Genomic DNA, 18,903 nt, shown 5'->3' with positions numbered 1-18,903 from the left:
TTGTGACATTTGTCAATTGCGACAGTTTTTTTGCAAATTATGTGATTTTGAACAAAACAACTATAAAAAGGTTTTGTTTATTGTTATTTACGTACATCTAAAATAGTCAATTATTAAGTTCATCATCATGGTATTTTATCCAATACTTACACACAATAATTATATGTTAACCACTCAGGCTAATTTGTTTGTTTTTGGGAACAACTAATAAAGGGTTCATAGAAATCATTGCATCTCCCTTGTTGTAGTGAGAAATATGAACTAATTGGTGTTAGAAAGAGAAAATATAAAAGTCAAACAACAGAAAAATTTTGATGTATACCTTTATAAAACAAAGGATTCCAACGTAAATTTGAAAAATAAATTGAATTTATAATTAATTTTTTTACATGAAATGACAAAAAAGTGAGGTGGCTAACACATCTATTTATCGAAATATGTGTTTTTTTTTATTTTTATTTTTTTCATTTCAGTAAGTTTAGTTAGAAAAAATGTTAAGTGAACCATTTTTTAAGTTTGCTTTTAAAAATTGTATTGAAAAATTATATTTATTTCTAATAATAAAATTGTATTTCATCACCTTACAATAACAGTTTTTAGTTTTCGGATACATTCGGAAATAATCTATTTAATTGGATTTTATTCCAGAGCGTAAATAATCTGACCTTCTGACAGAATATGCCAGAGGCCTGAGAGGTTAATATGTAATTATAACGTTCATAATCACATTCATAATAAGTTTACTATTCTCATTTCCCATTAACATTTTAAAACTTTTTTTTTATTAAATCTTGATTATCTTCATCCCGACAGTCATTATTATTATAATTACATTATTTTATTTTCATGCTAGTATTGTTAATTATAATTAGAATATCTGCAGCGTCTTCCTTTTGTGTGTGAACTATTTCCAACTAGCAAATATGTAAATAATATTTCAGTCAAAAGGAGAAAATAAATTGAATGAAATCAATTAGTGAATATAAAGCTAGCTTTACAATCATAAGTTAAATTTACGACTTATGTAAGTTTTTGTTAAGTTAGACCCAAGTGCGTTTACACATTCGTCCAACTTAAGGTAATTAATTAAGTGCTGTCATAAGTTGTTTAGAAGTTCAACTTATCTCAGTGCTCACAGCAACCAATACAATTTATTGTAAGTTTATTTGTGGTAAGATGGCTTCCCATCAACAACTAGTTGCTGCTGTCATAATTTTTTTAAATTTCATAAATTGCAATTTTGTCAATAAAGGCGAAAAGGCTCAAAGAACGTATTGGAATAGAATTTGGTTTGAGAGAAACAATTCTCCAGGAGCTTTCTTATCATTAACATCAATAATGGTGGACCATTAATAGCAGTTATCTAATTTTATCTGACTGACTACCAAATAACGGCAACCGACTTTGAATTCAAATATATCATGTTAGAAACAAAACCATTGACGTTATAAAGGATTGGACAGCTAATCAAAACTTACATTGGTTTTCGTTTTTTTGGGTTTTATCTAGTGTATTTTTTTTTTGTTTTTCGGGAGATAATTATTTTATACTTTTCCTAATCAGATTTTAGTTCAAATAACAAACAAAAAAAAAGAGTTTTTAAAAGAAAAAAATCCTGCGCAAACTTCAACTTTTAGTATCTCCCATTGCCACGATTATGTACCATTTCTTACGGTAAGTGTGTCAACTTATCAACCTGTTTTAATAGACTGTGAGAAGGCTGTAAGTTCACGTGGATGCGATTAGACCTATCCAAACTCACGCCACTAACACCTTCTGTAACTTGTTATAAATTACAGTAACTTCCAATGTCGTTTACATTAGTAATTTTGACATAAGCCACTTTCGATATTATAATATATTTGAACCTTTCGAGTAATGTTCAACTCTTTATTCACCTATTTGCTAATTGGGGAAATGACTGTACGCTAGAAGGAAAATAAAATACTATTGACTGTTTGAACAGAGGTAATCAATATTTTACATATTTATATTCATCACAATATGACTCATATATTCTTTACCTAACTACAAGTGCAATATTTTTTCACATTACCCATATTGAATTATTTTGAGTCGTAACTGCAATAAAATATGATAAATTATTCTCAAAATAAATTTTTCTTAACATCTACATAGTAGCAAATTTCATTTTAAATTTACATCACAATATATTTAACATGAAACTTACACAAATATATTTTTCTTTGAAAATGTTATTATGATTTTAGTTTTAATGTTTATAAAAAAAATTGCTTGATTTAACTTGTTATTGTCTGGTTTTACACATACATAATGTGTATGTATAAATCCATGCAGTAATAAAACACATACATATTATCTGTATCTCAGAAGTCAAAGGTCGGTTGTCACATTTTTTAAATTGTTGAGAGAGGAAATAGTAATTATTTTCCTTTGAACATTGTGGGGACACCAGACCTTTTATGTTGACTTAACTTAGTTTCACCGTCTTTATACTTCTGAAATTGAAAAACTAAAAAGGTCTCATACAAAACTCATTTTCAAAAAAAACTGGACAGCCGACCTTTGACTTCTGAGGTACAGTTATATATATATATATATATATATATATATATATATATATATATATATATATATATATATATATATATATATATATCATTGTTAGGTTATGTAAGCCTGGTCTCTCAAAGTTTTACGTTATATTTAAAATCCTAAATATGAAAACTGCTTCACTTGATTTATAAAGCATAACCTTCTTTCACCAAATTTAGGTACTGACAAATTTTACATTTTAACTTAACTTTAAAATTTTCTTATCTTAGCAACGATTTATGTAAATGAATTATAATTTTCTTTAGTTATAAACAGTATAAAGACCGTATGAAAAATAATCCCATGTTATTTTAAACCTAACATTTACTGAACACACCTTCAGTCTTACATATTAAGATTCCCAAATACGCTGCTGCAGCACTGGTATAGCTATAGAGGGCAGTATACTGCTCAGGTTAAAATATTTACTCATAATATAAATATTTATTCATGCAAGTTTTTATTAGACTGGGATCACTTTGTTCCGATCCTCAAAAAATAAGGTAATTTTTGCATTTCGCGTTTAGTTGCTAACTTCAAGTTTCTTCACATGACATTTTCAATTTCATTGACCCGGTCTGCTTTTAATTGCTTCGAAATTCGGCCAATTTGATAATGCTTTCCTTATTTGCTTTGGTAAATTGATATTTGGATTTAAAATATTCCTCTGATAGTGCTGCCAATTGGTATTACTACTTTTTTTAGATTTTCATTGTGCGACCGATCGATATTTGATTTTTAAGAAAGTCCCCGATCTCTGTCTTAAGTCCATAGTATTACATCCCTAATCCTTGGGGTCCAACGGTTTTAAAAAGTCACTAATACTGCGCTATTACGGCCGGTATCCACAGTACGCATGCGCGTAATTATGTGTAACGTTTTCTCCTAACCTGTTCTTATCCCTCCGTATTATCTATTATGAGAAAGACAGCTGAGAGCCTAAACCAACTATGTATTATAAATTACATATACATATTGTAAATTAAGTAGTTAACATGTTCTCATGGTTTTAAAATATACTTTTGTTCATAATAGCACCAATCACTTAGTTCTCATCCTTGAGGAGTGTTTATGATGCGTGGAGGTAAACATTTTTTGAGATAAATCATATGAATTATAATGTTATTTATAGAGTATGTATAAAAAACCTTAAATCTGTTTATTTTTTATAGGAGTTTAAAATTAAAAAAAAACTTAAAACTGTAGATATTTATTATAAAACAATAAGATTTTCAATTTTCCCACTGATGAATTATCATTTAATCTCTTATTTTGCGCTCTAATTCATTCTCGTTTTGTTTAATTTGATATATTGTATATTTGTATATTTTTTGATGATATTTGATAAGAAATAAATATTTTCATCAAATTTACCTATAAATTTTTCTATTGTATGTACATACACACCTGCCGCATTTGTATTACATACAAGTAATAATTACACAAAAATGTATAAGCATATTTTTTTTTATATAGTATGAAAACAAAAAAATAAGCTTTATGAATATTTTCTCCTGTTTTGACTTTTTAATGATTTACTTTTCATGACATTCACTACTTTTATCTTATGGTGAAAGATTGCTTTTCCTTTGAGAGAGTACTTAACTTGCATAGAATTGGCTAACAACTAACTTCTGGGCCACTTGGCTAAAAGCAAGTAGACAATTATGTCTTATTATTATGTGTATTGATTTCTTATGATAATGTTTGTATGGTATTCAATTGATGAATTATATTTATTTCATAATGACGAAACAATGAAGTTTCAGGTGCTTGGTAAGTTTTACATATTAACTATTGTAAATATACTAGGTGGCGCAAAAGTCATCACCCTATCGGAAGATGCTTTCATTTTTGCAAATGGCCTTATTTCATTATATTTGTGAAGTAAACAGAAGCAGAATACACATTGAAAAACTATGGATCGCTAGACTCCTAAAGAATGCAGAATAATTATGTCAATACTTTTGAGAAATAATCGGTCAGTGGCTTTAGTTATTATTGAAAGTAAAGTTCAATGTGAATTTTGTAGTCGTGCGGCACCAACTGGGCAAAAATTGCTGCGTTTAGCCGCTCTCCTCGAGTAGACTGGCTCAAAATATAGTTGGCCTCAGAACAGCTGTTTATTTTTTTCTAGGCCATCATCGGCTACAGTGTTACTGCAGCTGGTGTGAGCACTACAGAACCATGATACACAGTCGTGTTTTGCTACTACTAATTGACGAATTTGGTTTGGAGAACATGTGGTTCCAGCAGAACGGTGCAAGCGCACACACAAGGGTGACAGTGGACGTTCTGAAGCAAGCATTTTCCGGTCACTTAATATCTCATTTTGGTCTGCAAGATAACTGTTCCAGACAGTTTTCTTTAGGTTTTTTTTAAGTCACAGGTCTATACGAGCAATCCACAGGCCGTGGCGGCCCTAAAAGGGGACATCTGACAGGAAGTGGAGAATTTATTGCCAAAAGTTTTGAAAAATGCTGTAAAACGGGCCCGGATAGGCATAAACTCTGGCAACTGCCACTTGACCGATATTATCTTTACAATTAAATGGAAAAAAAATTTACTTCTAAATAAACACAATCAACAAACATATTCTTTTTATTTAAAAACAGTTACTGCCTTAGCGAAGAGTGGGAACTTTTGCACCACTTTGTATGAAAAGAGTTTAAAACTTTCTAGGAAGCAAAGGGTGTATTAGCTGAAAATATTACATTAATTTAATTTAATTTTGATTATTTTGTTGTGTGAATTCTTAATATTAAATTGTTAATGCATAGTTATTTTCTATTTATCTTATAATTATTATCTTTTAGTTAAAAATAGAATATGTACCTTTATAATCTTATGATAAAATTTTCATCACAAATGTTTCCACTTTTCATTTTACACTTTATTTATCTATGTGTGGTCATTCTTTTATTAATAAAATTGTTTAAAAATAAACTATGTTTTTATAAAAAACTACAATTACGTATGCATGGTCCTGCCGCTGAGAGCTCTATTGTAACTACTGTACTGTTACAGTGGGACATTTATTAGTATGTATACAAAATTGAGTGCAAGTGCATATTTTTGACTTGATCCAAACAGTGTTCTGAAATTAGTGGTACATTCCGAAAGGAGATTCATTCCAAGACAATTTTATGTAACTTTTTTAACACTTTGCAGGGAAGATATGAATTACATAGAATGGCGATTTTTTATTTCTGCAATTAATGTATCAAAGTAATCCTAATTCAAAGATCGAAAAATTCATATAAAAAATCGATTTTTTGTTCTATTTGCTTTTGACGTTTTGCTGCAACACAGAGGTTCGTGATATGACAATTACTATAACATGTGTTTTGTTAAGTCGAAAATTATTGTCTTTGGGTGTGACACTATCAAGTATAGAAATGTTCACATTATGACAAATAGACAGGCTTCATACTACTGCAATACAAAACATGACTTCCCAGTCTGTTATGTTGTATCTCATCCTTGACTAAAAGAAGTATATGTTAGTCTGTAAGTGGACCAATAGACCCTTTCTATAAGCTAAGCTTTAGATATCAGTCTAAAACAGGTCCCATCTTAGTCCAGGTGCACACAAGCAACTTCGGTTGCAGCGACAGTTGGCAAATATTTAAAAATTCATGCGTTGTCTTGTGCACACCTCCATATACCGTAATGGATTTTTATGCGGTGAGGCAACTGTTGCCCACAACTTAAGTTGCTTGTGTACCAGGTGCATTACATGCATCAGTCTTTTATCAGACCCATTGTAGTTTGTAGGCACGTGTGAAGATAAATCCATGGCAATAATTTTGTATTATCTAAAAAAAATATTTAATTTACTCAAATAAAACTTTGCCATATACTTTTAGAATATTATTTCTTTGATTAATGCTTATTAACTAAACCCATTCGAAATTATTTTGACAGAAACTGACCACACCAAATGAATTAATTTTTGTGCGAACTTAGCCCGTCATCCCATTGGATCGGTAACGGTATGAAATTGATAAAAACTGGAGAACCTGCACAGAAGACTCCCACAATGGTTGCTTTGCAAACCGTAGTTAATTTTACTTATCTGCGCAGGATCTCCGATTTTTATCGATTTCATACCGTTACCAAGCCAGTGGGACGACGGGCTTATACTGACTTAATTGATGTAGTAAAAATGTCATTTTTATTAAACCAATTTATTTTTTAATTAATTTCTAAAACGAAAACAAAAAACTCATGAGATGCCAACGTATACTATTCTATTTATGTAAAGACCGGTCGGTGGCCAAGTTGACATCGCGTTTGGGTCCCACCCAGGCGTAGTGTGTTCAATTCCTCGGCTGGCTAAGTCCTCCATCACAACACAAGCAACATTTTCAGCTTACTGTGTGGTAGTAGGAGATTTTAAAATATTGTCAGGTTATTCGTAACCCGGGAATGTTTGTCTTAAAAAAAAAAAAAATTAAATAAAAAAAAGAGGTCTTCTAAGATAGCATCCATAGATTGTGGCAGCTCAGAGGGAAATGGCTTAAAGCTATAAAATATCATTTTGCACTGCCTTTTCTCTAGAAGGTCGAGGCAAATCATTTGAAACCAGTTATTTCATAAAATAAAAATACATAACGGTTTTTTGAATAGTAGTATTCCTTGGAACTATCTTCCAACTAAAATATGACATTTGCAGAGTCCGTGGTTCACCTCTTTCTGTCTGGTTCAACACCCTGTGCACCTCTTTCTGTCTGGTTCAACACCCTGTGCACCTCTTTCTGTCTGGTTCAACACCCTGTGCACCTCTTTCTGTCTGGTTCAACACCCTGCGCACCGCAAGCAGCCAGTTCGAGAATGGGTAAAGAATAAAAAAGAAATGTTTATTAGTAAAGATAAATATAACTTTATTCATCTAACCAGGTTATGTAGCTGAATATAAAATATTTTACCAAAATGCATTATAATATAAATATTCTGAACAGTACTTTAATTACATAGAACTTGTTAAATTAATATTGACATAAAAATAAAATAAAATGTTAAACTATGGGAATTTTTTCAAAATTGTTAAATAAATCTTACAACAATATTATACACCCTGCGCACAGAAAAGAAATTTTATAGTTTCCCTTAAGCCTATAAAATTTTCGAAGCATTAATTTTAATTTTCAATTTTTTATAGTAAGATAATATTTTTTTGATACTTTGGTCAGAAATGGAATTGCTTTTATGATACCTTTATAATTACATATTGGGTAATATTAATCACAGTTGCTAAAGCAAATGTTATTTTATCAAGTAAAAGAGTTTTTCTAGTCATATGCATAATGGTTATAATGGTTTTCAATGTATTTTATGGCACATGGTGTATAAAACAGAAAAATCCAGTTAAACATTAAAATCATTTCCCCTTCTCCCGAAACTATAAAATGGAAATTATTCTTATTATTTTTTTACTAGAATATTCTACTAAGTGTGGAAATAACCAATTATCTTGGGAATAATTATATTTTGGGTGTCTTAAATACAATACAATAATTAAAGAAATAACAAGAATTAACAAGTTAAAAGACATACAATAAAGGGTTGAATTTAATAAATACCAATACAGTGGGAAAATAAAAGTTGCTAATGAATTGTAAATAAGATAATTGTATTATTAAAGACATGTATATTATGTTCATAACAATAGAAAATCCTTCAAATTATTTTAAGAGGCACTTAATTCACTGTAAAATTAATGTACTTGATACAAAACACAGAATTTTAAATTGACTGCTGGCAAATATTTTGTATTTGTTTAAGCGATTTCTTCTGTGGAGTTGGAATAGCATTACATATAAATCTAGATCCGTGCACTCAAGAGATCTCAAGTCAAAGTTTTAAATAATAATACTGAATCTGTGGGGAGTTGCATGTTTTCACAAGGACAGGGAATGCGTTAACTCCCAGAGTGGAAGCATTTTGTTCTATAAGGGAATGTGGAAGAACAAAATAAATCTCTTACCAAATTATAATCGTTAAAAGATTTGAGTCCGTAGACAGGGTTGTATTTATGCGCAGGCTATCAAGATAGGCTGCAGTCTATGGGCCCGCACAACAAATTGTTTAAATTTAAGTTGTAAAGATATTATAAGTAGCTTCATCAGTTTAAAGTGAAGGCGCAAACCAATTAGCCAACAAGTTATTTACAAATTGAGTCATATGTAACGACTACAATTTCATACCAATACATTTTATTTCAAACTAGCGCCGCAGACCCGTGAAAAATCACAGGAGGTTATAATTGTAGGATTTGTGAATCTGAAAATATTTATCTTCAAAAGAGAATCAAAAATTTTGACCAAAGAAATAGGTATTCAATTAAAATACAAAATTATGAATTAATAAAATAATGTTCGTACTTACTTAATCACTTGTCTGAATCGTTCTGATTATCAGTTCCGATTTTGACAAAGCAAATCCCAGTTCTAGTTGTCACTGAACTGAAGTTACACAGAGACACCACTGAATTTATTTAAAAAAATAAGAAAATACTGAATTTTGCATTTTTGGGAACACAGACATGAACATTTCAACATTGTGTTTTTTTTTCAAAATATAGTAGATCGTAGCAATATTCATAAATCGTCTTGATTGCCTTAAAGATTTTCAGTTCTTTTCAATTTTACCATTTCATCAATGGATAAATATGGTATAGTAAAATTTCTACTATTTAATTGTAAACTTTACATGTTTCTTTTTAGTTTTTTAGTTAGAATTTGCTCTGAATTGCGTATTTTTAATTCCGGGGCAGACCCCCCTTTTACTGGGGAGTATGATTACCCCCGGACCCTACCGTTAGGACCTGCACCACAGCCTCGGAGTCTACAGATCCTAAATACGGCCCTGTCCATAGACATAATGTAGAAATGGACTTAAAAGTAAAGTAGGACACACATGTAGCCAAATTCATTAAATATACGACTTTAGTCAAGACCATTTGTATCACGCTGTCAAAAGAAAAAACATGAATGTTATCTCACAGACTTAAAAAACAACAAATGCATAAAAGTATTCATGATATAAAATGTACATTACAATTTAAGCACATAAAATGAATGTTCCATAAATGGTTGATATTACTTAATATTATATTGAAGCATGGAAAAGTGTTTAATTATTTACAAGGCATGAATCAAGATGGCTATGAACATTTCTATACGGCGCCTCAGCCGGCAGTGGTACCAGGGCCAGGCAGCTGTTGTGCCCTTTTACATACTAATCTTAATTGAGATTAATAATACATTTTGTCAGTGCTGAATTGCAAAAGCTGCAGTCAATAATGAAAGAAAGTAAAAAATGAATTTAAACAACTACACCTGAAAACAGACATTTTATTTTCAATATTATTAGTTGGTGTTTTGTTTTTTATGTACTCCGAATTGCAGGGCGCTTTACAAGCCGTCATCGCCAAGTGTCTTAAACATTATGTTCGTCCAATGTAATTATTGCAAATTGCTGCTTTTCAAGTGCCCACTTTTATTTTATATATTTTACTAAATATCCTATTGCTAAATTTTTTTTGATATAAAATGAGTTTCGGTAACTACTTAAGTTATATTTTCTGCTATTATTTACAAATCTATTATTATAACTTATGAATGTATGTTTAGCTCACTTAAACGTATAGCATGTCGTCACGGGACGCATAATACCTTCAATAAATAATAAAAATATATATTTTACAGGAGAGTGAAAAATCCAATTATGAAGCAGGAAAATTAAGGTCGACCCCAAATAATACTTATTTATATTAATAATGATTATTAATGTACACAATAAATAAAAATAAATAGAAGTCTCCCTTCATATTCATGCTAAAATGTGTTTTTTCACTCTTCTACAAATTTTTTTTTTTCACATTGGAGGTATTACGTGCCCAGCGATGATGCACTGATGAGAAACACTACAGTACAGCTAGTTAGTATAAGACATTATCATAGGAAGCTATTCTCAACTGAATACAAAACATTGGAATAATTTGACTCATTTAGAAGTTACAGTCAATCGCCTCGGAAAACAAGTTTAATATATTTTTTTATAAATAATGTTCCAAACAAACATAGCGAATGCACCCCCCAAGGAGCAAAAGGTAAAGTTAAATCCTTTTATACATTTATTTTATCATCTATTTCAGGGGTTCCCTAACATATTACATTATAATTACTGACTACTAATGACATTGCAGTATTTTTTAAATTAAAATTATTCATTTGTTTTATTACTTCTCCCCAATAAAGATATTTAAAGTGACTCAATGATGGGTGTGAAGTCACAAAGGTTCAAGAAAATATTCTGACTCTCTAGGGGCGCCGCAAACTCAAAAGTTGGGAATCCCTGACAAAATTGATGGTCAAATTGGACTGCCTTACCAATATTATGAAAAGAAACAGATTGTTTTTTGTTATTGAATTTTTGAAAAGAAGATTTATCATGCAGTTTTCATGTCTTAAAAGTTTTTTTTTTTTAATTCTATACAGGGTGTCCGGAAACTCGTAGTACAAGCGGGAAACTGGTGAATCTACATCACATTTGGAGTCGATTTTGTAGTATATTTTTTTTTTATTTGAGCTTTCGTTATCAAGTAAATCGAGTTTGAAGTTGATTTTTTTTTTTTTTTTTTTTTAATCAAATTCTTATAAATTATTACTGAAGATCAAAGTACCCAACTAATTAAAACTATTTGAAAGTAAAACAAATGAAGAAACTCGGATTTGAAGCATTATTTTGAAATCACCCTTCATTTAACCCGGTGTAATCATAAAATATTTCTGCTCTGCAGGGTTAAAACATCTGTTATTCAACCCTAAACACCAGAAAAAACTTTAACCCTAAAATAGCCGAAAAATATTTTTTTTTGGTTTTTTTTTTTTTTGAAAATGCTCAAATCAAAAAACTTTATGTTTTTTTGGGTTCCCCATGTGGTGTAGATTCTCCAGTTTCCCGCTTGTACTACGAGTTTCCGGACACCGTGTATAAACATTTAAAAATAAGGAAATGCACTTCTTTAACAATGCACGGCAGCTTAACTAAATTACAATTTATTATGTTGTACAAAACCCTACAATGCAGATTATTGGACCATAAAATATATTATTATCAGGTAGAGTCATAAGTAAATCCTAAATGGCTACCGCTAATTTGATACAAGTTGTACAAATTCACAACATCATCTGCTAGGAAATGCAAGTAGGTACAAAACTGGTATATGTAATACTAGGGATCACTTGAAAACTTTTTATAATTGTGAGATATAATTAATAGTTGAAGGCTGTAATGTCAAAGTGTGATACTTTTTCAATAGAAAATGAAGAAATAACTTACAACCCTACCCAGAACAGATAAATGCACAGTTACGTGATTTAATTTTAGCAGGCGGAACTTGTTTGTATTGGCACAGGAGGGGTGGTTGGTTTATAGCAGGACGCATCTCCTGCGCTTCACGGGTTCTGGGGGCTCCAGGGCGGCAAGGATGGCCTCGTCGAACACATTCTTTAATCCTTTCTGCAAACACAACAGACTCATTCGTATTTTCCTTAATGTAAATGTATTATTTTATCTTATGGAAGGGGGTTATGGTTGGTCATCCAGATACTGGAGCCAGTCTAGGGCCATGAACTTCGCCCTTGGGACACTTGTTAATTTTGTTGCACAATTCAAAAGGCACACAGTAATTTGCCAACTATATGCTAGATAGTATGTACCATACATTGTTGAGTCTTTTGGGTCCCACTTGTGCACTGCGCTTCACTTGGACACAATGATTATAAGAGCAGCTTTGATATTTTATTTTAATAAAAATTGATTGAGGACTAGAATATACAAGGCAGTGGAGCCCAGGGTGTTTTCCAGACATCATTAGCCAATCCATATTTCCACCTTTCTTGTAGAGTGAGATCTAATCTTAGGAATTTGTCTCTTGATGTGAGCTTACTGTCCGTTTGTAATGTCGTGGGACAGAAAGGAATGATGGAAAAGTGGGGTAGAAGAAAAGAAGAAAAGTTAAGCTGGGAGTTGCACAAGTTAAGTTTTTACTTAAATCTCTCTGATAGTAACTGATTCCAATTAATTACACTGCAAATGAAGAGAGTACATAATAAGGAATATTATGTATTCTCTTCTCTTCTCTCTCACTTGAGCGTAGAGAGAGCCAAGGTCACAGAGATAACTAAGTAATATCCATTACCTAAGTATGAATGTAACATATATACACATTACCTGAGTCAAAGCAGAGCACTCCACATACTTCACGGCCTTCAGTTCCTTTGCCAATTTCTCTCCTTGCTCTAATGACACTGGCTTCTGCTTATTTTTTGCTAGCTTATCCATGGTAACGGCATCTTCGCGAAGATCTATTTGCGTTCCCACGAGAAGGAATGGCGTTTTTTGGCAGTGATGTGTAATTTCAGGCACCCACTGAAAGAATATTAAAAAATTAGCATTGCATCTTGACCTCAATTCAAATGTTCCCTTTAGGCAGATTACTTGAAACCACTAAAGAGAAAATTCCTAGAGTTTTTTGAGTTTTCCTTTTCTAATTAATCTACCCCGATTTGAAAGAAAACTGATGGTCGACCTTTCTATTCCTAAACTCGAAAGAAATTAATTATCTGTTCAAGAAGAAACTTAGGTACTTCAAAATGTTTGTTCAATTTCTGGTAAATATAGAGAAAAATGACCTAACTTCCAGCGAACCAGATATGACCACAACACTCGATTGGTTATCTCATCAGTGCTTGAAACTATACAAAGCTGTCAAGACAAAGAAAGATTGTCAAAATACCACAAAATGCCCTAGGCATTCTTTCACAAAGAGAAAGAGTATCTTTCTTTGTGTCACGAAAGAAAGAAATGTGGCTAAATAATGGCAAGTGTAAAGTTATTACTTTCGCTTGAAATATAAGATATTTAGATTTTGTATACATACATGTTAAGAAATTAGATTAAAACTAGTCGATTAAAAAAATTGCAATATTAATATAATATCAAGAATGTGTTGATCACACAACCTAACCCAGTTGTAACTCATGTGCCATGCCTTTTTTTATGGTATTATTAAGTGAAATAAAATTATTTTATATTTGCTATGTTGTGATGTTTGCCAGCAACCTGACAATGTAAGTTTATTTGTTTGTTCACTACTCTATTGTATTGGTGTATGCATCAGGTATTTAATTAGGTAGGAAGATAAATAAACTGTTCTTTGTAAACACATTCCTTTACTTTTCAGTACATGCCTTTGCAATTATTTTGGTATATTTCTAATAAATAAAATCAATAATTTAGACGATTTTGAAATTATTAAAATGAAAATTCAATAGTTTTGAGAAGAAACAGAAACAAAGAAATTAAATAAATTTACCTTTTCTTTGACATTTTCAAATGAGCTGGGATGGACTACAGAAAAGCACACGAGGAAAACATCTGTTTGGGGATAGGACAAAGGCCTTAGTCTATCGTAATCTTCTTGACCTGCAATGGAATAAATGATTAAATTTAGGAAAACCAATTGGCAAAAATATCCTAATAAAGCCTATGAATGTTGAATAAAAAATATTCACTAGTTGAGCGCTGATCAAGCAACCAACAAGCAATCTAGTAATTCGGCAGTGGCTTGCATTGCACTCAGATGATAGACTGTGTACATTTCAAATTAGAGGACGGACTATTATTGTCCATTGAATATCTCTTTGAAAATGGCCATTTTATCATATCTTTCGCTGATTGTTCTGGTAACTGAAATGTGCGTACAAGTTTTACCTATTTCATAGAAATTTGTTGCATAGTTATTTTATTTTAAAAAGAAAGACAAACATTTCTAGGTTACAAATAACCTGACAATATTTGAAAATCTCCTACCACCAAGATAGTAAGGTGAAAATGCTTGTGCTGTGATGGAGGACTTAGCCAGTCGAGGAATTGAATACACTATGCCTGGGTGGGACCCAAACGTAATGTCAACGCAGCCACCGACTTTACTGTTTGTACATCTTAATAACTTACGGAACCAATATGGTTGAAGAATGAAATCAAGGCAGAGTTCAGAAACATCTCAAGCCATAATTACAAACAACACACTGCATTGAAGGAATACTACTATACCTGCAGTATCAAAGAGTCCTAGGGTGTATGGCTCTCCTCCGATCATGACTGTGACGGCATAATTGTCAAATACAGTGGGCACATACTCCGAAGGAAACTTGTTCGTGGTGTAGCTGATGAGCAGGCAGGTTTTACCAACGGCTCCATCTCCAACGACGACACATTTGATGGTCTGCATCTTGTTAAACTTGAGCCGGTCTTATAGTGCTTTAGTCTACTTTGTTCTTTATGTCTTCCGAAAGCAATCAGAGTGAGAATTCAACTATTCTTTCAATTACTATTCTTTATAATCTGAGATACTGATGATTTCATAATAAACAAATACATCAACTGCCTGTCAAATCACTGTAACAAATGAGAGATTTAGTGTTATTGAAATTTCTTTAGGATAAGTTTTGCAAGGAAAAATATGTATTGATGGCATTGCACAAAATTGTGAAGTGTAATTATATTATGAAAAAACATTACTGGGATTGCAACGCTTCTATCATAATGATTTTAATATAACATAAATATTTTATTGAGTAATTTCACATTGCACTCAAACTATTAGTACACTACACCATTGGCGGATGGATATGCACACATATGAATATTATATTATAAAGAAAATAAAAAAAAATTCAATCTGACATGCATAAATGTATCGCATTTGTGTGTACCTTAGCAGACGCCAGACTCGAATTTGAGTTTTAAATTATATACTTTTTAGTCCCACATTAATACTTGGCTATCCATACATATTCTTCTTTTATATTTTTATCACATCTTGATACAGGAATGCCCTAGTGAGATGTGCAGAGTATGTTTTTTGAATAAATAAATATAATGTTTAATACAAATATTAATCAAGTCTTATTTTATTGAAGCACTACTGCCATGGCTATAGCTTGGTCAAACCAAGGGCAATACATAGAAAATATTGCGATAATAATATTTATGAATAATAATAACAAAAATACGGAATACGCAACAAATATAAATTTGCCAGTTTCATAAATTTCGAGAAAAATTACAAAACTATTTTTCGCCCCGGCATTAAATGTCAATTTTGCTTTTGGAAAATTGTTTTTAGTGTTTTGTCACAAATCCACTATCGTAAAGTATTAATAAAGTCAGCAATAATAATATATTTTGTCCAAAAGTATAATATTTTTTGTCTGGGAGTAGACGTTCTAGACAAGAATTTGTGAAAATAGCAAATAATCATTTGTCCACCCGCCCCAAAAAGTTTTAAATCTACTTAACTACTATGCCGCTACACGCATAATTTCATTTTGACAAAAAATGTAGGAATGTCACGAAAAGTGCCATCCATTGTCAAAATGGCAGAAGTCAAATAATCTTAGATACAAAGTAATTCACACAATCATAAAATAATAATATGTACATACAAATTATATCTTTTGATTACCGCCCTTTTGTCACAGAATTTTTTTGAGTGCCTTGGGCAATTGCGCGCAATATTAAATAATACAGCAACGGAAAATATTAAATACAGCAGACAAAAATTATTACATCTTTCAATTACCGCCCTTTTGTCACAGAATAGTTTAGAGTGCTTCGGGCATTTGAACGCAATACTACGAGAAAATATTAAATACAGTAGATAAAAATTATTGTATCTTTCAATTACCGCCCTTTTGTCACAGAATAGTTTAGAGTGCTTCGGGCATTTGAACGCAACACTACGAGAAAATATTAAATACAGCAGATAAAAATTATTACATCTTTCAATTACCGCCCTTTTGTCACAGAATAGTTTAGAGTGCTTCGGGCATTTGAACGCAACACTACGAGAAAATATTAAATACAGCAGATAAAAATTATTATATCTTTCAATTACCGCCCTTTTGTCACAGAAAAGTTTAGAGTGCTTCGGGCATTTGAACGCAACACTACGAGAAAATATTAAATACAGCAGATAAAAATTATTATATCTTTCAATTACCGCCCTTTTGTCACAGAAAAGTTTAGAGTGCTTCGGGCATTTGAACGCAACACTACGAGAAAATATTAAATACAGCAGATAAAAATTATTATATCTTTCAATTACCGCTCTTTTGTCACAGAATAGTTTAGAGTGCTTCGGGCATTTGAACGCAACACTACGAGAAAATATTAAATACAGCAGATAAAAATTGCTACACAATGATAGACATAGTTATGGCCAACGGTAGGATCTATGAATATTATTGAAATTTATTGTTGGCTATGGTGGTTTGTAATGTGAAAATATGTAAGAATGGAGTATGAACAAACAGTTTTGATTTGGTGCAAGGAAACATTGTTGAGAACATCCGCAGAAGTTAGATACAAGTAATGAAACAGAAAACTTGAGGTTTGATGAGTCATCGGAATGGGAAAATGTTATAGTTTAAGAAGGGATTGATGAATTGGTCGTAACAGGTACAAAACATATAAGCAGAATAAGAGCCAGTTGTTTCACAGAACTTCAACAATTATTCATCATATTTCAAAGTTAATATTCAAGTGTTGTGAAAGTTCTGTTATAATTCAATTTGGGCCGATTGTTTCACAGAACTTGAATAAATTGTTCAAGTTATGTGAAACAACTGGCACTAAGAGGCAGTAAGTCGCAACAAATATAAACATGAGCATAATATATATATGTATACATATCGCTAATAAATTATTTATACACAAGTCAGAATAAAACACAAATAATCCAAATTAAGTTGCTGTGGTGATCAATCTTAATGTGAGTTTAAAATTGACAAACATATATAAATTTTACATTGGTCATGTAAACAAGTGAAATAAAGCAATTAAAGAAATTATAATAGAAAGGTTCTAGTAGTTTTTAGGAATGAGCATTTTTGAGTGAAATAAGTTATAAAATCTCCTTATCTATTCAATATCAACAGACATTGTGGATACCAAATCTATAGCTTCAAGTTCAAAGTTTAGATAAATATAAAACCAGCATCAGTCAATAGAATTGGTATTGTTTTGTAATTCAATTATTTATAAGATAACAAACGGAGAAATTTTAAAATTATGTGGACATCATCCCAATAAATACAAAAATTATTTATTTGAATGGAAAATTTCTTCTTGATTTAAAAAAAATAGAAAAATTCATCATAAATTACGAAAATAACAGACGCACTGAGAAGAGGTGAATATTTTAGAATAAAATTTGATGAGCAAACCAACTTCGGAATACCTTATGTACAAGTCATTAGTCACTTGAAACTAAAGGAAAACTTTCGCATTGATATGTTAATAAAACTGGCAGACATGTCAATATTCGTTATTATCAATTTGTCGAATGTTAAACATTGCAATTTGGGACTAAACAACGCTCCGTGGTCAATTGGAATCAAAATGAATAAATTAATATTATAAGTTCGATTACATTATTCTGCCAGCACCGGTGTACAACAGAACATACGCATTAGCAATGATATGAATAACATACTCCAAAACACCTGCGGACATATAACAATATCTTAATTTAAACGTGAGGACATAAAAACAGTTGAGATTTGACACGAGACGCGCTTAGCGGATACATTTACACAATAAATTACTCGGCAAGCGTAGCAATTACGAATACCGACGTCCATTTTGTCGGTGAATCTGTCTTTTATCAAACGCACATATCGCGACATACTAACAACCCAATTTTAGAATGAAACAGTACAGTGAAGAGAGAAAAGTTAAAATACCTCAATTTTGCTTGTTCTGCATTATACTTCTTTATATTCGTTGGATATAACCGATTTATAAACACGTCAGACTAGGACGCATGGGCAGGGCACGTTACAATGTTGCTAGCGGCAGAAATTGCTACCCTGCATTCACCGATTTATCTTGAAGCAAGTAAGTACTTGAAGAACACTAGCGTTTTTAAAATTGTATGGCAGTCTATTTATCTATTTATAAAAAGAGTGCCAGCAAGTGCCAGTAACCTATTTAGGGCGGATTGGCGGGAGGGCGTCCAGGCTGACTTCGTGCATTTGATTTCTACACAAATCTACAGTTGTACTCCGAAATTTAGTACACTCGACCTTCAAAAGCATAGGAAAATTACGGTCTACATCTGATTTTGAAAAAAAAAACGTAAAACTTTTGCAGGCAACGCCCAAATTCATATGTGTATATAAATAAGTGACTCAGTGTATATTTGTTTTAATAAAAATCTGCAGTTTGATTTTGATTGATGAAATTTTG

The 18,903-nt window shown here is 31.5% G+C and overlaps 1 protein-coding gene across 2 annotated transcripts; it reads right to left on the bottom strand.

Moving 5' to 3' along the window:
* Window positions 1–7,485: 7,485 nt before the first annotated feature.
* On the bottom strand, window positions 7,486–18,536 carry Cdc42 (Cell division cycle 42). 2 transcript variants are annotated; one of them, XM_089645957.1, is made up of 5 exons: window positions 18,399–18,536; window positions 14,704–15,048; window positions 13,964–14,073; window positions 12,820–13,017; window positions 7,486–12,105 (listed from the first exon to the last, which is right to left on the bottom strand). In XM_089645957.1, exons 2-5 carry the CDS (start codon window positions 14,879–14,881, stop codon window positions 12,016–12,018), a joined length of 576 nt encoding a protein of 191 aa, XP_089502083.1. In that variant the 5' UTR covers window positions 14,882–15,048; window positions 18,399–18,536; the 3' UTR covers window positions 7,486–12,015. The 2 variants fall into 2 exon arrangements, with proteins under 2 accessions (XP_089502083.1, XP_089502084.1); XM_089645958.1 differs by lacking the exon at window positions 18,399–18,536 and adding an exon at window positions 15,366–15,490.
* Window positions 18,537–18,903: the final 367 nt, after the last annotated feature.

This window comes from Hesperophylax consimilis, chromosome 23, assembly GCF_061612785.1.
Source record: "Hesperophylax consimilis isolate HC1 chromosome 23, BYU_Hcon_1.0, whole genome shotgun sequence".
Classification (NCBI taxonomy): Eukaryota; Metazoa; Arthropoda; class Insecta; order Trichoptera; family Limnephilidae; genus Hesperophylax; species Hesperophylax consimilis.
Note: the sequence above shows the minus strand (reverse complement) of the source record. Positions and strands in the feature narration are given on the sequence as shown.